At 44.8% G+C, this 20,396-nt stretch overlaps 1 protein-coding gene across 4 annotated transcripts in view; it reads right to left on the bottom strand.

The window, feature by feature from the left end:
- Positions 1–261: 261 nt before the first annotated feature.
- LOC135256805 (F-box-like/WD repeat-containing protein TBL1XR1) overlaps positions 262–20,396 on the bottom strand; it is a 72,184-nt gene continuing 52,049 nt past the window's right edge. For all 4 annotated transcript variants that reach the window (XM_064338954.1, XM_064338956.1, XM_064338953.1 and 1 more), the window contains 14 exons: positions 13,736–13,838; positions 13,374–13,519; positions 12,221–12,446; positions 9,702–9,834; positions 8,655–8,796; positions 8,398–8,461; positions 7,550–7,647; positions 7,209–7,269; positions 6,658–6,779; positions 6,468–6,542; positions 5,666–5,793; positions 4,686–4,851; positions 3,722–3,823; positions 262–2,805 (listed from right to left, as the gene is read on the bottom strand). In XM_064338954.1, the coding sequence (XP_064195024.1) occupies positions 2,779–2,805; positions 3,722–3,823; positions 4,686–4,851; positions 5,666–5,793; positions 6,468–6,542; positions 6,658–6,779; positions 7,209–7,269; positions 7,550–7,647; positions 8,398–8,461; positions 8,655–8,796; positions 9,702–9,834; positions 12,221–12,446; positions 13,374–13,519; positions 13,736–13,793 (1,548 nt within the window). In that variant the 5' untranslated portion in view covers positions 13,794–13,838 and the 3' untranslated portion in view covers positions 262–2,778. The remainder of the gene's footprint in view (positions 2,806–3,721; positions 3,824–4,685; positions 4,852–5,665; positions 5,794–6,467; positions 6,543–6,657; positions 6,780–7,208; positions 7,270–7,549; positions 7,648–8,397; positions 8,462–8,654; positions 8,797–9,701; positions 9,835–12,220; positions 12,447–13,373; positions 13,520–13,735; positions 13,839–20,396) is intronic.

The raw sequence follows: 20,396 nt of genomic DNA, 5'->3' as shown, positions 1-20,396 counted from the left end.
GCTAATACTCAGTGAGCCAAGTCGCCTAAGCACAATTGCTTTTAAAAATGTAGTTATTTAAAACATAGTAATATATTTACTTTTATCTAAAAGACTTGTTTTGTAATAATGCATAGGCAATGAGAAATAAAAGAATGGGACAACTCCAAACTGATTATGAACTAATACTGGCTTGCTAATATTAGATTCATGTGAATCACAAAGACATTTTCAGTGAAAAAGGTTGCAAACGGTCTGCGTGAAAAGAAGGACACTCAAAACTAATATCAAAATATATTTTATTCTGGACTTCTTTTTCAGATCTGAATCAAATTACAACAGTCAGATCAATACAATGCAAAGGGCATCTGCAACAAAAAGACTTAGTTGAGAAAATTAAGGGTGAGTGTGGGCAATGACAAAAAAAACAATGTTGAACCCAAATCTTTAAACTGTGGGTATATACATGGTCCATGATGTTATATTACATCCAATTTATGTTTGCTCCTCTTTATTTAACAGCTACAAATAAAAATCAGAATTATAAAAAATTTTCAAAGAGTACAAAAACGTTCAAGGGCCACACAAGGGTGTTTGGGAAAGATAAGGAATTATACTAGGGACCAGCAGGAAACTGACACTTAATCTGCAGTGTAAAAAGCATGTTTCTTTAAAAACAAAGACATTATAAAATACCATTCCACTGTCATAGACTACACAATAAATAGTTTCCAAGGGAGTTCTGTTTAGCAAATGATTTACTGGTAAGTACAATTCAAAATACTATACTCTATAAAATCGTGTAAATTATGTGACTAACCTTAAAAAAACAAAAACGAAACCCAAGACAGCATGAAGTATATTTTCTTTAGTTAAACTGTATTGATTAAACTATGCTACACTACTTGGAATGCCATTATGCTCTTCTCTACTGCTCTCCCAATAACAATTCACTGACCTGATTCATTGACAAACATGGCCATTAATATCACCGCAGAGGTGCAGAATTTAAGAAATAAAACTGAGGCATTTTTTTACTATGACTGTCCAATGGTATTTTATAAAGGAGGATGCCATTGCATGATAAACAAAAAAATAAAAATAAAACCTGTCCATACAATGCATAATTATATCACGCAGTCAAGTGCGTTTTAAAAGCTAAAATGGATTTAATTAAAAACTACCCTTGCATATGAGTAGCATATAAAATAATTCTCTGTGTTAACACAGACATATATACTTACAATGTTACACCGTTTCATATTTACCAATTCACCTTCTCCTTTCCCTGCCCAACACCCAGACTTGCTTTAGCTTCAGGTTTTTAATATAGAACAGAAACACCTTGCATTACATGGCCGTCAATCAATTTCTGATTTGGAAATGATTCGCTTCGGAGTGGGGGGGGGGGTGGGGGCTTGGGGGGGGGGTTGGAGGACTGATCAGGAAAACACAACTGAAGTGAAAAACACTTCTGTGCCAAAGAGTAGACTAGCATTTACATTCCAGATGATCTTTTCAGTATGCATTTCCATGCTTAAAATTTGCCTAAAGATTCTGAGGAAAAAATAAATATGTTACACAAACCCAGACCTGAAAAAAAAACACCCAACACTGTTATGAAATGCACATGTTGGATCAAAATAAAAAATAAAATAAAAAAGAAATTAAAGCAAGTCTTGACTTTAATGAATGATTTATTCACAAGGGACGTCAGTCTGTTTCATGGTAGAATTACATTGACTTAACTTTGTCCTATGGACACTTTTGAGAAGCTACAAAGAGTATCAGTCATTAATACTGGAACCCAGTTATTTTGTTGGCGAAAAAGTCCATCGACAGTTCACTAAAGAATGTTGCTCTCTTGTAACAGCTACAGCAGTAAACCATTGTCCAGAAAGTTCTATGAATCAAAATGTTTTATTACTAATGTTTCTCTGTCAATAGTGCACAATACAACCATAATTATGGTTTTAAAGCAAAATGATGCATGGCGCATCGTTTCTTATTTTTGTGCCCATCTTACAATCGTAATCCTTAAAATTCCGCAAAATCAACATCCACTTAGAGAGGAAAAGACTACTGCATTCTGAATCACCAGCAAAACCATAGCATCAAAACTACAACTGAAGAATGCGGGAAAGTGAAACTGAAATATAAAAAAAAAACGAAAATAACGGCCCCCCCACAATGTGTTTTTTTTTTTTAAACCACAAAACATACAGTACCACCAAAGACGATTTGTTTTTTTTTTTGCCAGGATGCATTTCTATCCAGGTATAAAAGTAACGGTTAAAGTCGACCGGCTCCTCTGCTTCATGCAGCTGAAACCTAAGATATCTGTTAAACATTTATAAACGGGGGGTCGGGGAGGGGGGGAGGGAAACAAAAATCTGCCGTTGGATTAAGAAAGCCGATATGTCTGCCACACACAAAACTGATCTACCCACAAACATAAGAAAATCTTTTTTTTTTCTTCTTTTTTTCTTCTTTAAATGTTGATTCTGGTTTAAAGAACAGAAAAGAAACCTCTCTTAAATTTTGGTGCACGTACGGGTCCGTTATCTAGCTCGCTTTCGCTTTTTTCGGTTTCTCCGATTCGCCTGTGTGAGTCTCTGGGAGGAGTCAGGTCCGGGGCCCTGGGGTCCTGCACTCTCCTTCACTGCTTTCGGGATGCTTCGTTTTGGCTGTAGTGGCTGGCCATGGTTTCACAAGGGACTGTAGCAGTATGCGGGGCAGGGACAGTCATTTTGGCTATGTACACATTCATAGTCGGTCCATGGCTTCCAACTAGCAGTGTTATTTCCGAAGATCTAATACACAAACCTGAAAAAAACACAAAGACAGATTTAGTTAAGGTTGATGAAGCATTCTGCCATAATACACACGTGTCCTTAATGTGTGACCCATAATGCTTATAGATGTTATACATATTGTCAAACTAAATGCAAACCAAGTAGATTTGTAGAGATGACCTGGGAAATGAAACTGGGGGAAGGCAGGGGATTTTGTACCCAAATGTAAAGACCCAGTTCTTGGGGACATTGACCAGGGCACAGGGGATAAAATTCCTACACATTCAAAAAGTGCTGCGGAATCCTTAAAGGCATACTATGCGGGATTTTCACCCAGCCCAGTCCTTGCTTGTCTGCCTGTATTTGTTATTATAAAAAGTGTCTGGAACATTTCTGAAAAGCATGTGACCAACAGAAGAAGAAGCTATTAATTTTTTGGTGCTTTTTCCCCTGCCTCGCTAATATGGCCCTTGGCCACTGCTATGAATGCAGCTACTGCTGCATTTTTGAAAGAGATTGTGATTCCAACAGTCTGCAATACAATGTTACACAGCTATCAACATAGCTAGCAAGAGAAAAATATGGAGTTGTTTTTTTGGTGCGTTAGAATTGTCATCTTGGGGGTATGAGCATAGAGGTGGAGACATTTTTGATTGTAAACACAGGACTGAAGCAAGGAAATAAATCCTGCATAGCATGCCTTTAAAGGCCACTGTGAGTCAGGGCCTGGCTGGGGCACTGGGCTGTAATTTTTTCCATAGAGAAAACTGGCCCCTAAATGATCTACCGATCAACTTGCAGGTCTCCCAACCTGGCCTGACACGAGACCAGCGATCTGACATATAAAGGCCACAGGGTGGTGTGGCTGCAGGAAAACAGGGAGCTGTGCGTGATGAAACAAGTAGGCTGAAATCAGGCGCTGGGGAACAAAAGACGCAGAAACTTACAGATCCATCTGATGCGCTCGCTCCCACTTTGTCACCTGCTGCATTCCAGCAAACTTCAAAGATGCCTCCTGTTCCCCTGTAGCTATGGACTAAGGTTCCCGTCTGCAGGCACAGGAAAAAGGCAACTCATCAAAGAAACAGAAGGTTTAACACCCCGCTGTGTGATTCATGCCCTGCCCTCGCTTTTGTTTCAAAGATTCAATTCTGAGCCAAATCAAATCTCATTTAACGGAACGGGTCAAGAACGGTGGGCTCCCAGTGTTTGGAAACGCTCGAGAGGGTCATAGGAGGAAATGAGATGAGATGGGTTGGGAGATTAAATAAATGAAGTAGTTACTGAATACACGTACCAGTCAAACTGAACACTAGAACCATTGCCATGCACTGCTTTAGTTACTGCAATAAAGTTATATAAAAAAATATATTTTAAAGCATTTTTAGTTTCATATTTGACCTTGACCTGAATTCAATCAATACTTATCAATCAAAAGTTTTTGTATTTTTCTCCACAGTTTGTTTGTAGCCACCAACATTAACTTCGCCCGAAATGCATGTGTGAAGAAAAATAATGCATGCATTAACACACAACTCGAAGTTAAGGACAGTTGTTGATTGAAACCAGGCTCTTAAGATATTACATTACATTGCAGGCATTTAGCAGGCACTCTTATCCAGAGCAACTTACACAACTTCTATATAGCATTTTACCCTGTATCCACTTATACATCAGGATATATACTGAAGCAATGCAGGTTAAGTACCTTGCTCAAGTGTACAACGGTAGTGTCCTACCCAGGAATCAAACCTAGGACCTTTTGGTTACAAGCCCAGTTCCTTACCCGCTGTGCTACACTGCCGCCCCAAGACACACTTTCATAAGGGGCAGGTCACAGAGAGAGTGTTCACCCATTAAAAGGGTCTTGGGCTCAGAAAGTTCTGGATCTACGCCCCCCCTCTGCCGTACCTGCGTGTTCCAGATGTGGACGCATTTGTCGAAGGAGCCGCTGGACAGGTAGCGGCCGTCGGGGCTGAAGGCCACGCTGTACACGGGCTCTTGGTGTTTGGTTAGCGTGTGGATGCAGATCCCTCGGTCCACGTCCCATAGCCGCACGGTGGAGTCGAACGAAGCGCTGCGGGTTGGAGACGGACAGTGAGAGACCGCCACAAGTTTCGAACGCCCAACTAGGGTCGTGTTGCGTGACTGCTCGTCACGGCAACCTCCCATCAATCAAGCACGCACTCCTCTCCCCTGGCTGCGTCAACCTGCTTGGATCACGCTTTTGACTTCTAATTGGATGAATAATTGAAAGACTCCTATCAAATGCCCCATCTGCCAATTACCAACGACTTATTACCATTTCATGCACATAACAAATAAATATCCAAAAACAAGTTGCAGCTGGCTGAGAATATAGGAGGGAAAATTTTAGTTTTAAGGCATTTCTATGTAGTCGGACAGAAAAAGCTTGAAACTGTTCGTGCTATGAGCTAAACCCAGCAGTTGGCACCAGTTGAGTATGCCCTTTCCGAAGGTTCAATTAGCACTGAACATTGGTAAGTAGTTTTTTGGCAAGCACTTACTCTCGCTGACTCTGACCAGCACCCGCAATTATCCTATCTGTTAGCACTTTGTGTCGTTTGCCGCATTAGCCGCGAAAATAGCTTCGGCCAGATGCATTTCCCAAATGCGTAAAAGTCACGTGAAGCACTTTGGCCCACATTCGCGACAATGAAAGTTCAGCTGCTGAAAGGTTTCATATTACTCTGCATTTTCTCTCTTCCTGCTTTTAATGGCCCGATGGTCAAAGAACTTCACCTTTATCAACCGACTTGTCTCCGCTGGACTTGTTTTTACCACAAATGTTCTCCTACTAGGAGGCTTTACGCCGTGGTTATATTTTCTGGTGCGCTACCTGCGTGCGCTCATGTCAGGACCCTCATTACCTGGCCAGCATTAGATTGGCATTGGGGTTGTTGGTTCCAGGCCCGGTCGGGCTCCACTTGATAGTGTAGATTTCCTTGCTGTGCGCTTGCAAGTCGTGAACACAGGTGTCTTGTTTCATACTCCAGATCTGCCGAGAAACCCGATATCATTTCGCAAGTTACAAAAACAATCATGGCTGAAGAACATATTAAAAAAGCTTCTTTAAGATATTTAGCATTCTGGCATGGGGCGATTTTTCATCCTGAGGAGCAAATTCTTTTTGTACTACTCTTGCAGCTGTAAGAAAATGTGTCCTGTCTGTATAATTGTACAGGAAGGTGGTTTGGGTGAATAATAATTATAATAACAATAATAATAAGGTGAATAATAATTATAATAACAAATAATAATAAGGTAAATAATAATTCTAATAACAAATAATAAGGTAAATAATATAATAATTACAATAACAACAACAACAACAACAATAATAATAAACACTTTATTATCAGCGCTTCACTGATAATAAAAAGCAGTTTATTATCAAAACTGCTATAATAAAAAACCTTTAATATAAGAAAAAAAACGTTTTTGGCTTTCTCTGTATCATTCAATCTGTCCTTCATAACTGTATAACGCTTAGTCACAGAGTAGTTCCTTACTGCGGGGGAAAAATACATTTGCGAGCCGACTATAAACCCCGACTATAAAACTCCGGCTACAATTGGTGGAGTTCAGTCCTGCCCTCTGCCCTTCCGTGTCTGAGAACGGGCTTGGCTTAATGCGGCCATTTGCATGGCACAGAGAGAGCCTCCGACTGACCTTCAGGGTCATGTCATCGGAGCAGGAGGCCAGCAGGTTGCCCGTGGGGTCCCATTTGATTGCGTTCACTTCGTTCTGCCGGAAAAAAAAAAAAAAAACGGGAGAGGGAAAGGAGAGGGTGAGCGGAGGTCGAGCGAGAGGGGCCGGCCTCGAAGCAGCTTGCCGCCGGGACGGGGGGGGCGGGGCTTACCGTGTGCCCCTGGAATGTCTTGATTGGCCGGTCCTGACCCAGCTTGCACACGTGGATGCACATGTCCGTGCTGCAGGAGGCAAACGTGTTGTTGCTCTGCCAGTCGACGTCAAGCGCGGGAGCTGATGGGATGGGTTGGGGGGAGGGGGGTGGTAGACAGTCAGTGTCCCCTGTTCACATCTCCCATCCAGGTTTCTCATTCACATCTTTTTTTTATTCGTTATTCATCTCAGAACAAAGCACTTGTGTTCCAAATTTCGAGTACTTTAGCAGCTCATGCTACAATCCTGGCCCAGAAGAGCCACAGGGTCTGATTATTCTAACCTTAAATCAGAAACCAAATTAATGGATTAGTTAAGTGCTGTGCAACAATGAAAATCAGCCAAGTCTGTAATTTCCAAGGACCAAGAACAGGGACCCAAGCCTTGCACTCTGGAGGTGGGTACTTCCATACATCTGTTATTACCCTGAGATTGTGGTACATGCTAAATATGCTGTAGAGTTGTCAGCTCATGCATATGAATGGCAGAGCAGTTTTATCTGCGACTCACCTGAGTGGAAAGGGAACTGTTGTTTGGCCTCTCCTGTATGCGCATCCCAAATGATTGTAGTCTTAATGGAAGAGAACATTATTTTCTGCATTAATATTCCCTGTACGTGTCTCACCGAGAAGCACTTTGCACAAAGTCCACACCCAATACAGCTGTATCTATTCTCGTTCCAGGTAGTAGTGTTGAATAAGAGACAACGTACTATAATGCGAAGTACTCACAAGTACGAAATAAATCAAAATTAACAAGACATCAGCAAAACAGCACAGCTTGTTCAGAACCGATAAATACGAAGTTCACATTTACTGTGCATGTTACGGGGGATTCTATAATTAGCCTACCTTATCAACTCCGGCGCTGAGGATGAAATTTCCTTTTTTATTCCACTTCAGAGCAAAAATAGGACCTTTGTGCTGACCCAAGGTACTGGCAAGGTTACCTACAAATAGCATCATTTTTATTAAACAAAACAATTACAGCTGACAATCACAGTTTTCAGTTTTATGAAGCCCCCTTTTCCACTGCAGGAACCTTTTTTTTACAATACCTACTAAATCACAATCGTAAACAATAGCGGGGAGAAAAAAAAAAACTTGACGACTTGTTTATAATCGTTCTGTCAGTCAGGTGCTGTTTCGGCAGGTGGGCTAATACAAGGATGAACACAGACGGAGTAGAGATTTCTTTGTAGCTAGCCAACGTTACCGCATTCGACGCATTGGTTTAAGTGGTCGGTAATAACCACAGGTGTAGAATTGCAGGAAAACAAATGTAAACATGTAGTTATATAACATATATAGAAACTATGATTTTAGTGCTTGCGGTGTTACTACATGGTTATTCTGAAAACCCTGCTAACCCGTCAATCATATTCAGATTTCACACTCCCTCCTCGCTCCTTCCCCCTCATGTTCAGAAGTTGTAACGGCACATTTTATAAAGCGATTCACAGTCGAGAGAGAATTTCTCAGAATACCGTTAATCAAGGGAAGATCGGGCTACGGAAAACAACTTTATTTTTTTTTTTGTCAGTCCCATCCCATCCCACGGAAACATAAACAGGAAGGCCTTCCAGGAACTACAGAGGTTCCCAATAGTTCTGAGCACGGATGTTTCCTAAACTGTTTTGTGCAGGAGAAAAGGGCCATTTTTTATGTACTTAAACAGAAGATTAAATAAGGAAGCTTACCATCTTTAGTCCATATTCTTGCAAATCCATCATAAGAGCCTGTTGCTAGTAGTGTACCTTCACTCTGTCACAGAAAGGAGCAAAGTTCATTTCAAAAGGTATTTACAGTAGGTTATTCTCTAAGAGAAGACAAACCTTAGAATTTTTAAAGGTAGCATGCGGGCAAAGAGCAGTGTGAATCTGTACGGGAGTCGACAGAAATGCGGGGGATTTTCGAAGACTAAATTTGGAGAATGAAAGTCGCATCTGGCACTCACGTTCCAGTCTAGCGAGGTGACGTCTTTGTTGCTGGGGACGTCCTGCCCCCCCTCTCGTATACAGTGGCGGAGGACGAGCTGCGTGGAGCTGCTGGTGCTGTTCTCGCTCAGGTTCCAGATCCTCGCCGTCGAGTCGCCGGACCTGACGAAAGGGACGCGGGACGGGGGTCAGCGTGCCACGCCCCGAAATCGACAGCCCCCAGCGCCCCTCCGACCCTTCTTCACAGTCAGCGTAATGAAGGGCTCCTCTTCACTGCGCTCGATACCGGCCCACATTCAACCGACATCTGTCGCTCACTTAATTGATACCTCACTCTTAATTAATGCAAGCATTAAGTTTTCATCTTCACCAGTACAGTTCGGTTCAGTAACCTCAACATTTTGACAGGCATTTTGGCTAATTACTCATAATTAGCCGAACTACTTTTAATAAGCAATACACTTCCATTTAAACTAAAAATACATTTTCTTCAAAAATGATTAAGTCTAGGCCCCAGTATGGGAATCACCTGGGACAGCAGTCCTTAGAAAGGGTTGATGTCATTACCACTCAAAAATCTGAAAAGGGGAACTCACATACAGGATTAACTATATTCAAGGGACAACAAAAGTAGTATCTTGTTTTCTTTGTGTTCTTCTTCTCTATGTTCTTATGTTATCATATTTTTTACAATGTTACCCACAGAACAATCACTGATAATATATCGGTCACTTGTTTACCGCTTTTCCACACACCGTGTAATAATGTCTGGCCAAACCGTGGGAGATCTCGGGTTTCATACATTCTAGCCATGGTTTCAACAGTTGTGCATTTGCCATGCATTTAAATCTTTTTTTTTTTTTTTTGTTTTTTTTTTTTTACAGTTAAGGCATCATAAGTTATATTAGTCTAGAGTTTTATATGTCCCAGGCGGATAACACGATAAGCACTCTGAGGTTATGGGATGTGCTATATGCCATTGTTGTTGTTGCTGTTGTCGTTGTTGTCGTGCGTATGCCGCCGTCGCCCGGCTGAGGGGGTTATGGCGGCGGGGGGCGGAGACTGACCCTGAGGCGAGCAGGTCGCTGACGGGGTTCCAGGCGCAGATGAACACCTCCGACTCGTGGCCGCGCAGCACCATGGCCTTGTTCTGGGGGATCTCCACGTCCCCGTCCACCTCCATCATGTCCGTGTGGTTGTCTGCGGGGGGCAGAAGGGGGCAGCCGTGTGATAAGCGATGGAGCGCGGGTGACGCTAGCAGTCTCCCGCTACAACATAACATACTGTGCAGTGTGTTCTGATCACCTTTCACTACAACATACTGTACAATGTGTTCTGATCACCTTTCACTACAACATACTGCGCAGTGTGTTGTGATTTTTCACTACAACATACTGTACAATGTGTTCTGATCACCTTTCACTACAGCATACTGTACAATGTGTTCTGATCACCTTTCACTACAGCATACTGTGCAGTGTGTTCTGATCACCTTTCACTACAGCATACTGTGCAGTGTGTTCTGATCTTTCACTACAGCATACTGTGCAGTGTGTTCTGATCTTTCACTACAGCATACTGTGCAGTGTGTTCTGATCTTTCACTACACATACTGTGCAGTGTGTTCTGACACCTTCACTACACATACTGTGCAGTGTGTTCTGACCTCTCACTACAACATACTGTGCAGTGTGTTCTGAACTTTCACTACAGCATACTGTGCAGTGTGTTCTGATCTTCACTACAACATACTGTGCAGTGTGTTCTGATCTTTCACTACAACATACTGTGCAGTGTGTTCTGATCTTTCACTACAACATACTGTGCAGTGTGTTCTGATCTTTCACTACAGCATACTGTGCAGTGTGTTCTGATCTTTCACTACAGCATACTGTGCAGTGTGTTGTGATCTTTCACTACAACATACTGTGCAGTGTGTTCTGATCTTTCACTACAACATACTGTGCAGTGTGTTGTGATCTTTCACTACAACATACTGTGCAGTGTGTTCTGACCACCTCTCACTACAACATACTGTGCAGTGTGTTCTGATCTTTCACTACAACATACTGTGCAGTGTGTTCTAATTAACTTTCACTACAACATACTGTGCAGTGTGTTCTGATCTTTCACTACAACATACTGTGCAGTGTGTTCTGATCTTTCACTACAACATACTGTGCAGTGTGTTCTGATGTTTCACTACAGCATACTGTGCAGTGTGTTCTGATCTTTCACTACAGCATACTGTGCAGTGTGTTCTGATCTTTCACTACAGCATACTGTGCAGTGTGTTGTGATCTTTCACTACAGCATACTGTGCAGTGTGTTGTGATCTTTCACTACAGCATACTGTGCAGTGTGTTCTGATCTTTCACTACAACATACTGTGCAGTGTGTTCTGATCACCTTTCACTACAGCATACTGTGCAGTGTGTTCTGATCTTTCACTACAACATACTGTGCAGTGTGTTCTGATCTTTCACTACAACATACTGTGCAGTGTGTTCTGATCTTTCACTACAACATACTGTGCAGTGTGTTCTGATCTTTCACTACAGCATACTGTGCAGTGTGTTCTGATCTTTCACTACAACATACTGTGCAGTGTGTTCTGATCTTTCACTACAACATACTGTGCAGTGTGTTCTGATCTTTCACTACAGCATACTGTGCAGTGTGTTCTGATCTTTCACTACAGCATACTGTGCAGTGTGTTCTGATCACCTTTCACTACAACATACTGTGCAGTGTGTTCTGATCTTTCACTACAACATACTGTGCAGTGTGTTCTGATCTTTCACTACAACATACTGTGCAGTGTGTTCTGATCACCTTTCACTACAACATACTGTGCAGTGTGTTCTGATTAACTTTCACTACAACATACTATGCAGTGTGTTCTCTGATTAACTTTCACTACAACATACTGTGCAGTGTGTTCTCTGATTAACTTTCACTACAACATACTGTGCAGTGTGTTCTGATCACCCTTCACTACAACATACTGTGCAGTGTGTTCTGATCACCCTTCACTACAACATACTGTGCAGTGTGTTGTGATCTTTCACTACAACATACTAGGCAGTGTGTTCTCTGATTAACTTTCACTACAACATACTGTGCTGATCTCCTTTCATTACCTTTCCTCAAAGAACTTGCAATAATTTTAATCACTGCGAGACCAGGCTGTGGTAAAAAGATAATGGCCAAGATGTGTTTCCCATATACCAAAAAAAGAAAAAAGATATATTCCAATGTAATTCTTCCTACAGTTTTAAGATTATCTGTCTCTGAAATTACCTAGCGGTATTCACTTTTGTGCAGAGCACTTCAATGTGTTTTTTTTTTCCCCACCTTAAAATCAGCGACCGATTCAGACGGAAGAAACCGGGTGAGGCGGGTTCACTGCATAATCAACTGCACTAATTACTCAATTAAAGCCGGAGTAATAAAAAGCACGCAGCCCCGCAGCTCTCCAAGAGCGGGACCGAATACCGCTGACCTATATCGACACGGATCGATCGCCCGAGAAGTGTAATCGCGGGCCCCGCAATGCACCGTGGGTAGGAACGGGCTCGCTCACTGGCTAAGGCGTGCGCTCCATTCTCCTCTCCGTTGGCCGTGTTCTCCCCGTTCTTGGCGTTGCCCGGCATGTTGCCGGCGGCGACGGGGGCGGCGGCGGCGGCGGCGGCCTGCTGCTGGGCCAGCTTGTCCCGGTAGGCCTGCTGCCGCGTCTGCACCACGTCCGGCATCACCGCGTCGATCAGCGACAGGGACTCGATCGGCCGCCCGTCGAACAGCGTGCCGTCCTGCGGGGGCGAGAGGCGGGGAGGGTCAGGGTCTGCCTGGCGGGAGGCTCCGCGGAGCGGGAACGTGTGCGCCGTGCTGACGGACTCTCATTACGAGGCCTTAGACAGGAGCCCGTCTCCTACTGCTCCTGCCTCTTTACATCCAGCACTGTTACGATAGGCCCTACCCCATACAGATACACACACACACGCAGGCACGCACGCACACACACACACACACACAAACGCATGGGCGCACACACACACACACACAGGCATGCACGCATGCACACGCACGCACACACACACACACAGGCACGCACGCACACACACACAAACGCATGGGCGCACACAAACGCACACACACACACACACAAATGAATGCACGCACACATGCATGGGTACACACAAACGCACACACACACAAATGCATGCACGCACATATACACACATGCGGGTGCACGCAAACACACACACACAAACGCTTACACACACACATACAAATGCATGCACACACACACAGACATTGGCACACACACACACACACAGAGGCCATTCAGCCCAACATGCTGGGCATTCTCCCACCGCTAAAGCGGACCTACTGCTCGGGTGACCTACAAACTTGACAGTATCTCACACCGTATCAAGCCTGGCCTTGAAAACCCCCAGGGTTTCTGCCACTACTACATGACCTGGCAGGCTATTCCACACACTGACCGCTCTCTGCGTGAAAAAAAGACTTCCTGACATCTGTGCGGAATTTACCTTTTCTCATTTCCATTTGTGCCGTTCTACGAACAGAACGCAACCTTAAAAATCTCTTGTAAATGCATTACGTTAATGATGCCAACAATAATAATAATAATCATAATAATAATAATAATAATAATAATAATAATAATAATGGCGATGATGATGATGATGATAAGGCTTCAGCGAGCGGCTCACCTCGTTGATGCTGACTTCAGCCTCCACATACTGCAGGCCCTTCTGTATGATGGAGATGAGAGCAGCAGGGGGCACCAGGGCGCCGTTGATGTTGGACTGGCTGATGTGGCTCTCTATGCCGAAAGTGAAGGCCGAGTGGGAGAACCCTGCGGGGGGAGAGAGAGAGCGCGCGGGGGCGCGTGAGCCGTCGAGCCGCCCGGGAGCCGGAGCACCTCTCCTCAGTCTGCGACCCTCGCACCCCTAACCCGTTACCCGGCCCCCCTGGGACCCTTTCCGCAGACCTGGCCGGCGAGCGCTAGCAGCGCGAACGGCACGGGCGCTAGCGGCGCGAACGCCGCGGGACTCGGAAACGCGAAACCTACCTGACTCCTGCAGGTATCTGTACACCAAGAAGTTGACTTCATCGCTGCTTATGCTCATCTTTACTCCTGGTTACACCATGAGGTCAGCACACAGGTCAGAAGCCTGCGGGCGAGAAGGGGAGGAAGAAAGAGAGAGAGAGAGAGGGAGAACAGAAGGGGGGGAGGGGGGGAGGGAGAGAGAGAGAGACACGTCTTTAGCGTTTAGCTAACGTTTGGGGGCCCCGGTAACGGGCACTGCCACCGGACCGACGAACATCAGAGGGGGAGCGCTGAACACGTTTGAGTTCCATCCGTCGGCGGACGTCGGGACGCGGGGTTTATATTTTTTTGAGAAACGTCGGGCGCCGGGCCGGGAGGCTATTTCTGCGCACGGTGAGTGTTCCCCGCTCCTCCGCGCGGTTCACGCCGGGGCACCGGCATCTGCTGCCTGGGGGAGCGTGGGCGTGCTCGGCGCTGCCAGTGCTTAACGGCGGACAACAATGCCACCTCTCAGGCCACCGGATCAAAAAACAAGCTGCAGTACCGCTGACCTCCACCGCGCTCCCCTGCGGCAGTGTTGCGCCGCCGAAGCGCTCGGTGGGTCTGGCTTCTCTCTGAGTGAATTTTACACATGGCCGTTCGCCGCTAATGCAGACTTACGGTTCTCCCCGGCAATTAAGGCCCGACAGTTCAGGAATTAGCTTATGGGACTGCCTGATCTACTGTAATGAAGAGCCGTGGCTCGCGGGGTTATTGGGGTGGTATGTTCGGGTTCTACGTGTTGAGCACGTACGGGTGGCTAATGTACAGCGAGGCGGGGAACCCCCTGTGGGCCAAAGTGGGATCTCCCCGGGTGACGCTATGTCCAGTCAAGCCTTGCCCCCCTGGGGACTTGCTCACCACAATCACATCAAGGTTTGATTATAGACCATGGCGCACGTCAATCCAAAGCGCTTGTGCTTCGTCTGGACGAGAGAGGCAATAAATCCACGTTTTCCACAAAGAGCCTTTGATTCGCATTTGGTCTATTACTGAGCTTGGTTAAGCCAGCCTATCAATTTTAACTTCCATCCAGATACAGATCCCTACTGATAAGTCCTTTTTCATTTCACTTCGCATAGCAATGCTATATTTAGAAATGGCTGCATTATAATTGGGGCCTAGAGAAAACCAAGCATGTGACCATCTGGGCCAACAATCTGAATTTCAGTGGTTTTCTTCAGGGTATCTGCGCAGGAGCGATCGCTTGGCAATAAGCACAGAGACGTGACTAATTTTACAATTTGGGACTAATTGAGAGGTGTTCGTCAGCGCAAAAAAAAAATAAAATGATGCCGTTATGGATAGGTGGGGAGGAAGAGGAATACTGACGCGCATACAATGCCAAGAACAAGGACAGATTAAAACAGTGACCTACAGGTACGTTGCATACTGACGGATTTAATCTATTTTGCACATCTTGCATATTTTATTTACAGAACAGGTTCAGACAAAGACTACAACAGACCACCACTTGTCCCTTGTGTTCTGTTCACTCATTAGCACTCATTAAGTCATTAAGGGCATTACTGGGATTTTAAAGCGATACAGAAAATATCTGTAAAAATACTTTTATCTTAATCAATCCAATTCCAAACAATATAAACGTATCAATTCCAAACAGTATGAACTCTATATGGTTAATGATGGCCATTTAGCTTATCTCTGCTAAATCACAAGAAATGAAAGTGACATTAATTTTGTGTGAAAATGTGATTTAGGCCAAACTAAATATCCTCTATAATGAAAGCATGGGGGACATAAATCATGTTTATCTGTGAAAAACTTCAATGAGGTTTTAATGCAGCAGATTATTGATACTTATTGTTTAAAACTGACATTCTCAATTATTTTAATCTACGACTTATTATTTTCATAAAGCAATAACGCAGATGATGAACAACAAATAGAAACACAAAATAAGAAACAATTTACACTGATTTACGCACTGGTTATGAAATAAATCTCTTAAAATATTAACAATATAGCACAAATTCTAACTGACAAAGAAGATAACCCACAAGAATTACAAGAATTACAAGAATTATTAAAGAGGCATGTGGTAAATGTGCTAGAATGGTCTGAGGAAAGGTTCTCTCTCCGTGCAACATTTAAAGAGTGTGATTCACCTCATCCAGTGGTCTGAGAGTCCTCAAAACGACAAGTTTTCAAACTGGTCGCAGAAAACCTCCCACTTGATCGGTTTGCAGGCTTAAAGAGAACCGCCACTTTTGAACTACAAACAGCACACTAAGGGAAGTGCCCAGATGTCTTCAATTCTGGGATACGACTGAAAATACATTTCCCATGGTGGATGTTCTAATGTATTGCAGTGTCGCCTCATACAGCACGCCGAGGCAGACAACTGATATGTCAACATAAACATTATCTGCCATTCTTCTCATGCACCTGATTAAGTGGTAATTGGATGTCTAACCGAGTCGACTGCCGCAATTCATTAAATGGGTATTTGACGCGTGACTTAAAACAGATTCTATCAAACCCCTCGGTGGCAGAGGACTGAAAAACATATTTTTGTCACATGCAAAACTGACGCAAATTTTTCCAAGAATCCCTACTGGTGCGGTGCAGAAAACCACGGGTACGATGACACATGGACGCAATTTTTGCATCGAGGGAAACCGTTTAGTTACTCAACGAAAATCATCTGGGATCGCAGATATGCAATCTGCCAAGGTAGGCCACTTTTCAGGGTTTCCCACAGGAATGAACAGACCGACCATAGAGACTCAGTCTTCTCAATGTAGTAGTTACTACAATCAAGTAACTATTATGATTCACTCAAAAAAAAAAATACCAAAAACAAAAAGGAAAAAATTCAATAACGCACATTTTTCAAATGAAAACGCTGAATCTGATTTGCTGGAGAAAAGCATCCGCGCGAGGAAGGAAAAAATGACTCCATCGTGCTGGAAAGCAGACGAGGGAGATTCAGGCCCAGAAAGGCAGACCGGAGCCCCGTGAGAAATGACGAAGAGCGCTCTCGCCAAACCCGCCGCCCGTCCCCCCAGCGTAACCCGAGCCGCGCTTTTAATTCTTTCATTTCGCCTTGAAGGCCCGCCCCCGCCGCCGAAGCCGCCTTGTGCCAGCCGCGGCCGTGAAGGAAAACGCCACAATGCGCCACTGTGGAGCGGCCATTTCCCCCGTCAAAACATTGCACAACAGCAACAGAGCTGCGTGGAGAAAATAAAGCATTAAAACACGACGGGCCGCGCAGGAACTTAAAAAAAAAGAATTAAAAAATAAATAAATAAAAAACGGCGAATCGACTGTTGTCCCAGCCTTGGCGCGCTCGTTTACGGGGCGTCCCGGCAGACGCGCGAGTCCCGGGTTTTCGGAAATACCGCCAGGACGGAACGATTCGTGCGAGGGCGATGCCGCCGCCGCCGACAGGTAGCTATACGTGCGGGATTTTACCGAAAGCCGGAACCAGCGATTTGAAATTGCACATAGGCAGCCAAAATAAAAAAAAAAGAGCGAGACCGTATGGAACGTCGGCGTTTACTCTTGCTGCCGGACGCCCGCGCCGTGTGGTGTCTGACTGCGGCTCAGCACTTCATTGGCGCTGATGAAAGCAGTCGTAAACCGACCTCGCCCGATCTCTCGGGCCCGAGCCAGCCGCTGACGTTAAGGGGCGAAATCAAAAAGCAGGGGCTCCCCGCGGCACTCAAAAGAGGCGAGAGTAAACACCGCTGAAATTATTCTTAGAATCGCGCTTTTCAGGTCCGAGTTCCCTTTCTAAGAAAATCCCGGCTCCTTTGATCTACCGTTCCCCGCCACCGGGGTTGGCAGGACACCGTGTGACCGATTTGTTCTCTCCTCCCCTTTTTGGGAACGCGACGTCGCGTTCGCGCGGCGCTCTCCGCCTCGTTCGCCATCCGGGTTTGCGGTCGAAGGCGGCCCGCGGTCCGGCGCCGGAATCGGGACCGCGGCGCTCGTCCGCGCGGCGCGCGGGGCGCTAACGGAATCCGGAAGCCTCGTGATAAACTGTGTTCTCGACATCCCAGGTGCTGATATCCACAGCGAGAGCGAGTCTCAGTTCCGTTTCGTTTTTTATTAGTCAGTGTTGAGGGCTGGTTCTATTTTGAGAACACAGCCGCAGAAGAAAAAAAAACAAGCCCCTTCCCATCTGTGAGACCGAAATTTGCATGGTGTTGCGAAAAAGCATTCTGAGCTGTGACTAATTAAAAAACATAATTGGACTTCCATCTCTGTCTGCATTGGAAATAAAACAGATTTAAATCACCCCTGGAATGCACCAGCGATAACTGATAACGTCCTTCACCTCCAAAAAAGAGCAAAGTAATCTACACAGAGAATCAAGAGACCAGAATATTTTATACTTGCCAATGGCTTCCAGAACAAATCTACAGAGACATCAATAAGCTGCCAAACATGTTGTAATGTCTAGTAGCCAATCAATTCCTTAGCATGTAACCAGTTTAACAATTATTAATTATTACTATTATTTGTTTTCCAGATTCAATCAAACAAACTCATAAGGATCAGCCTTAATGCTTATAAATGGCGAAAATCAACTAAACAGGAAGGGGTGGCCTAAAAATTCTGGTTGTAGATCGGAGCTTTTATTTAAAGGACAAGTGAGCTTTCCCTCACAAATAATATTGTGTGTTAAACTCTCTCTTTATGCTTTCCCCCCAACTTTAGAATGGCCAATCAACAGCTGTGATGTCACCAGCTGCTTCTTTTTCCTACCCACCCATAAACCAAATTACTGGCCACAGTCGGCACTTGCGCAATCAGGATTTGATCCCAGACTGTTGGGCCCGTCCAAGCACTAGCACAGCACCTTAACAGGATGCGCCACTAAGCAGCTCCCTCCTCTCATTTAAAACAATATATATATATATATATATATACACAAAGAAGTTAAGAAAATAAAATAAAATAACATACACACACAAGCTACACCTTTAATTAGCCAAGGTGGTATCGTCTAGTTTACTGCACAGTGCAGGGCAAAACCTCTGGGGGAAACAAACGCTACTGACAAGGTGCTGCAAAAATAGATGTCATATCAGATGCACTGATCTTCATTGAAGGAAACCTGTGATTGCATGACACCCCACGCAGCGCTGCTCAGCTCAAGAGCCATTTAGCAGCGACTGCAGAGCATCGACAGACGACCGCTTTTAATTTAAGTCTAAGGAGAGACCCCAAGGGACCCGCTGCGGACGGGGCGTTTAAGATAAAGGGGAGGGACACGCCGTTCGGGCGCCGCTTGTTTCTTAGTCGGCTCTGTGTTACGTAACACAAACTTAGGACACGATGCTAAAATGACAGAAATTGCCATAAAGCGCGTGCGTTAGCCGCTAGTGTGAGCAAACGACCCTTTCCAGTTGTACTGAGACAGGCAGACAAAGCTCATCTGTCTGTTGCCCAAGGAGAAAAAATGGGACGTTTGTACACAAGTGGGTGACAATGGGGAAGCCTTTTCACAGCCCTTAGCCTCAGGCCTAGCCGTCGCAAATTACCGCTATTTTGGGGGGAAAAATGCAATTTTCGTCAAGACCGCGTTCGGTTTTCGCCTGCCAAAAAAAATGTAGATTATAAAGTAGGATCCAAAAGGAACATGTTTTTTTCCTTTGTCTCGTGTTGTTTGTGCTTCGCATTCCAAACATGATTTAACTGGGCAGCGATGTACCTGCATGAACTTGCCAGGCCCACTTTGAGCCCGCATCCCTCGATGCAAAAAATCATGACCAATGGAAAATTCCGGTAGCGTGCCCCCCCGCCCCCCCCCCCCTCCCTCTTTGAGTTCATTTTCGAAACGTCCCAGCGGCTCTCAGAGGGTCGACAGATCCCCACACCCTTTTAAAACTGGAAATGATTACGGGGGCTTCTAGGAAACGGCCGGTTTACTGGAGGCTTAGGTCATGTATGGGAAAAGCCGCCGTGGGGAGCTTGTTTGTTAATGCGCGTGTAGGACGTGCGTATCCTACGAACGCTCAGCTGCTACAATCAGGATATTAGGTCTCGTAGGAAAACTCGGCTGCTATTAGGGTAGGTGATGGCCTGGATCTGATGGAACCTTCCCTGCATTTCCCCCCAGAGAGCAGATCCTTGGTTACATGCTCAGTCAGAAACAGTCATCTCTAACGGTCACAAACTCTCCTCCAATATCTGGTCCAAACCGTGTATAAGCACCACCATGTTGTGATTTGTCAGAAATAACAGCCAGAAATCGCAAATTGTCGTATCGCAGCAATAGCTCATATCAGTAGGCTTTCTAAGCTGGCCATCCATTGCACATATTGACATTCCTTGACAGGTCCCAAAAAAGTATGCGATGGGAGAAGACAGGAAATATTTAAAGGCCCTTGTGTGTTAGATGTTTGCATACTTCACGCAAATTATATGTTTACATGTAGGGTACACTGCAAAAGCCACCAATTGCTTATTTAAAACAATGTATTACTGCTACTATTTAGTTAAGCAGATACACTTATCCAGAATCACTTCCAGCTATTTTGTTCCTAATTTATTCAGCTAGCTGGTCACAATGGCAGGGAATCCTGGAACTCACGCCAGCAGCCTCTAAATCCAGCAGAAAACCAGGTAGTGGCCCATCAATCTCAACTTCACCTGGAGCCGGCACCAA

The sequence above is a fragment of the Anguilla rostrata genome, chromosome 6, assembly GCF_018555375.3.
Source record: "Anguilla rostrata isolate EN2019 chromosome 6, ASM1855537v3, whole genome shotgun sequence".
Taxonomy (NCBI): domain Eukaryota; kingdom Metazoa; phylum Chordata; class Actinopteri; order Anguilliformes; family Anguillidae; genus Anguilla; species Anguilla rostrata.
This window is presented reverse-complemented; position numbering and strand designations above follow the sequence as displayed.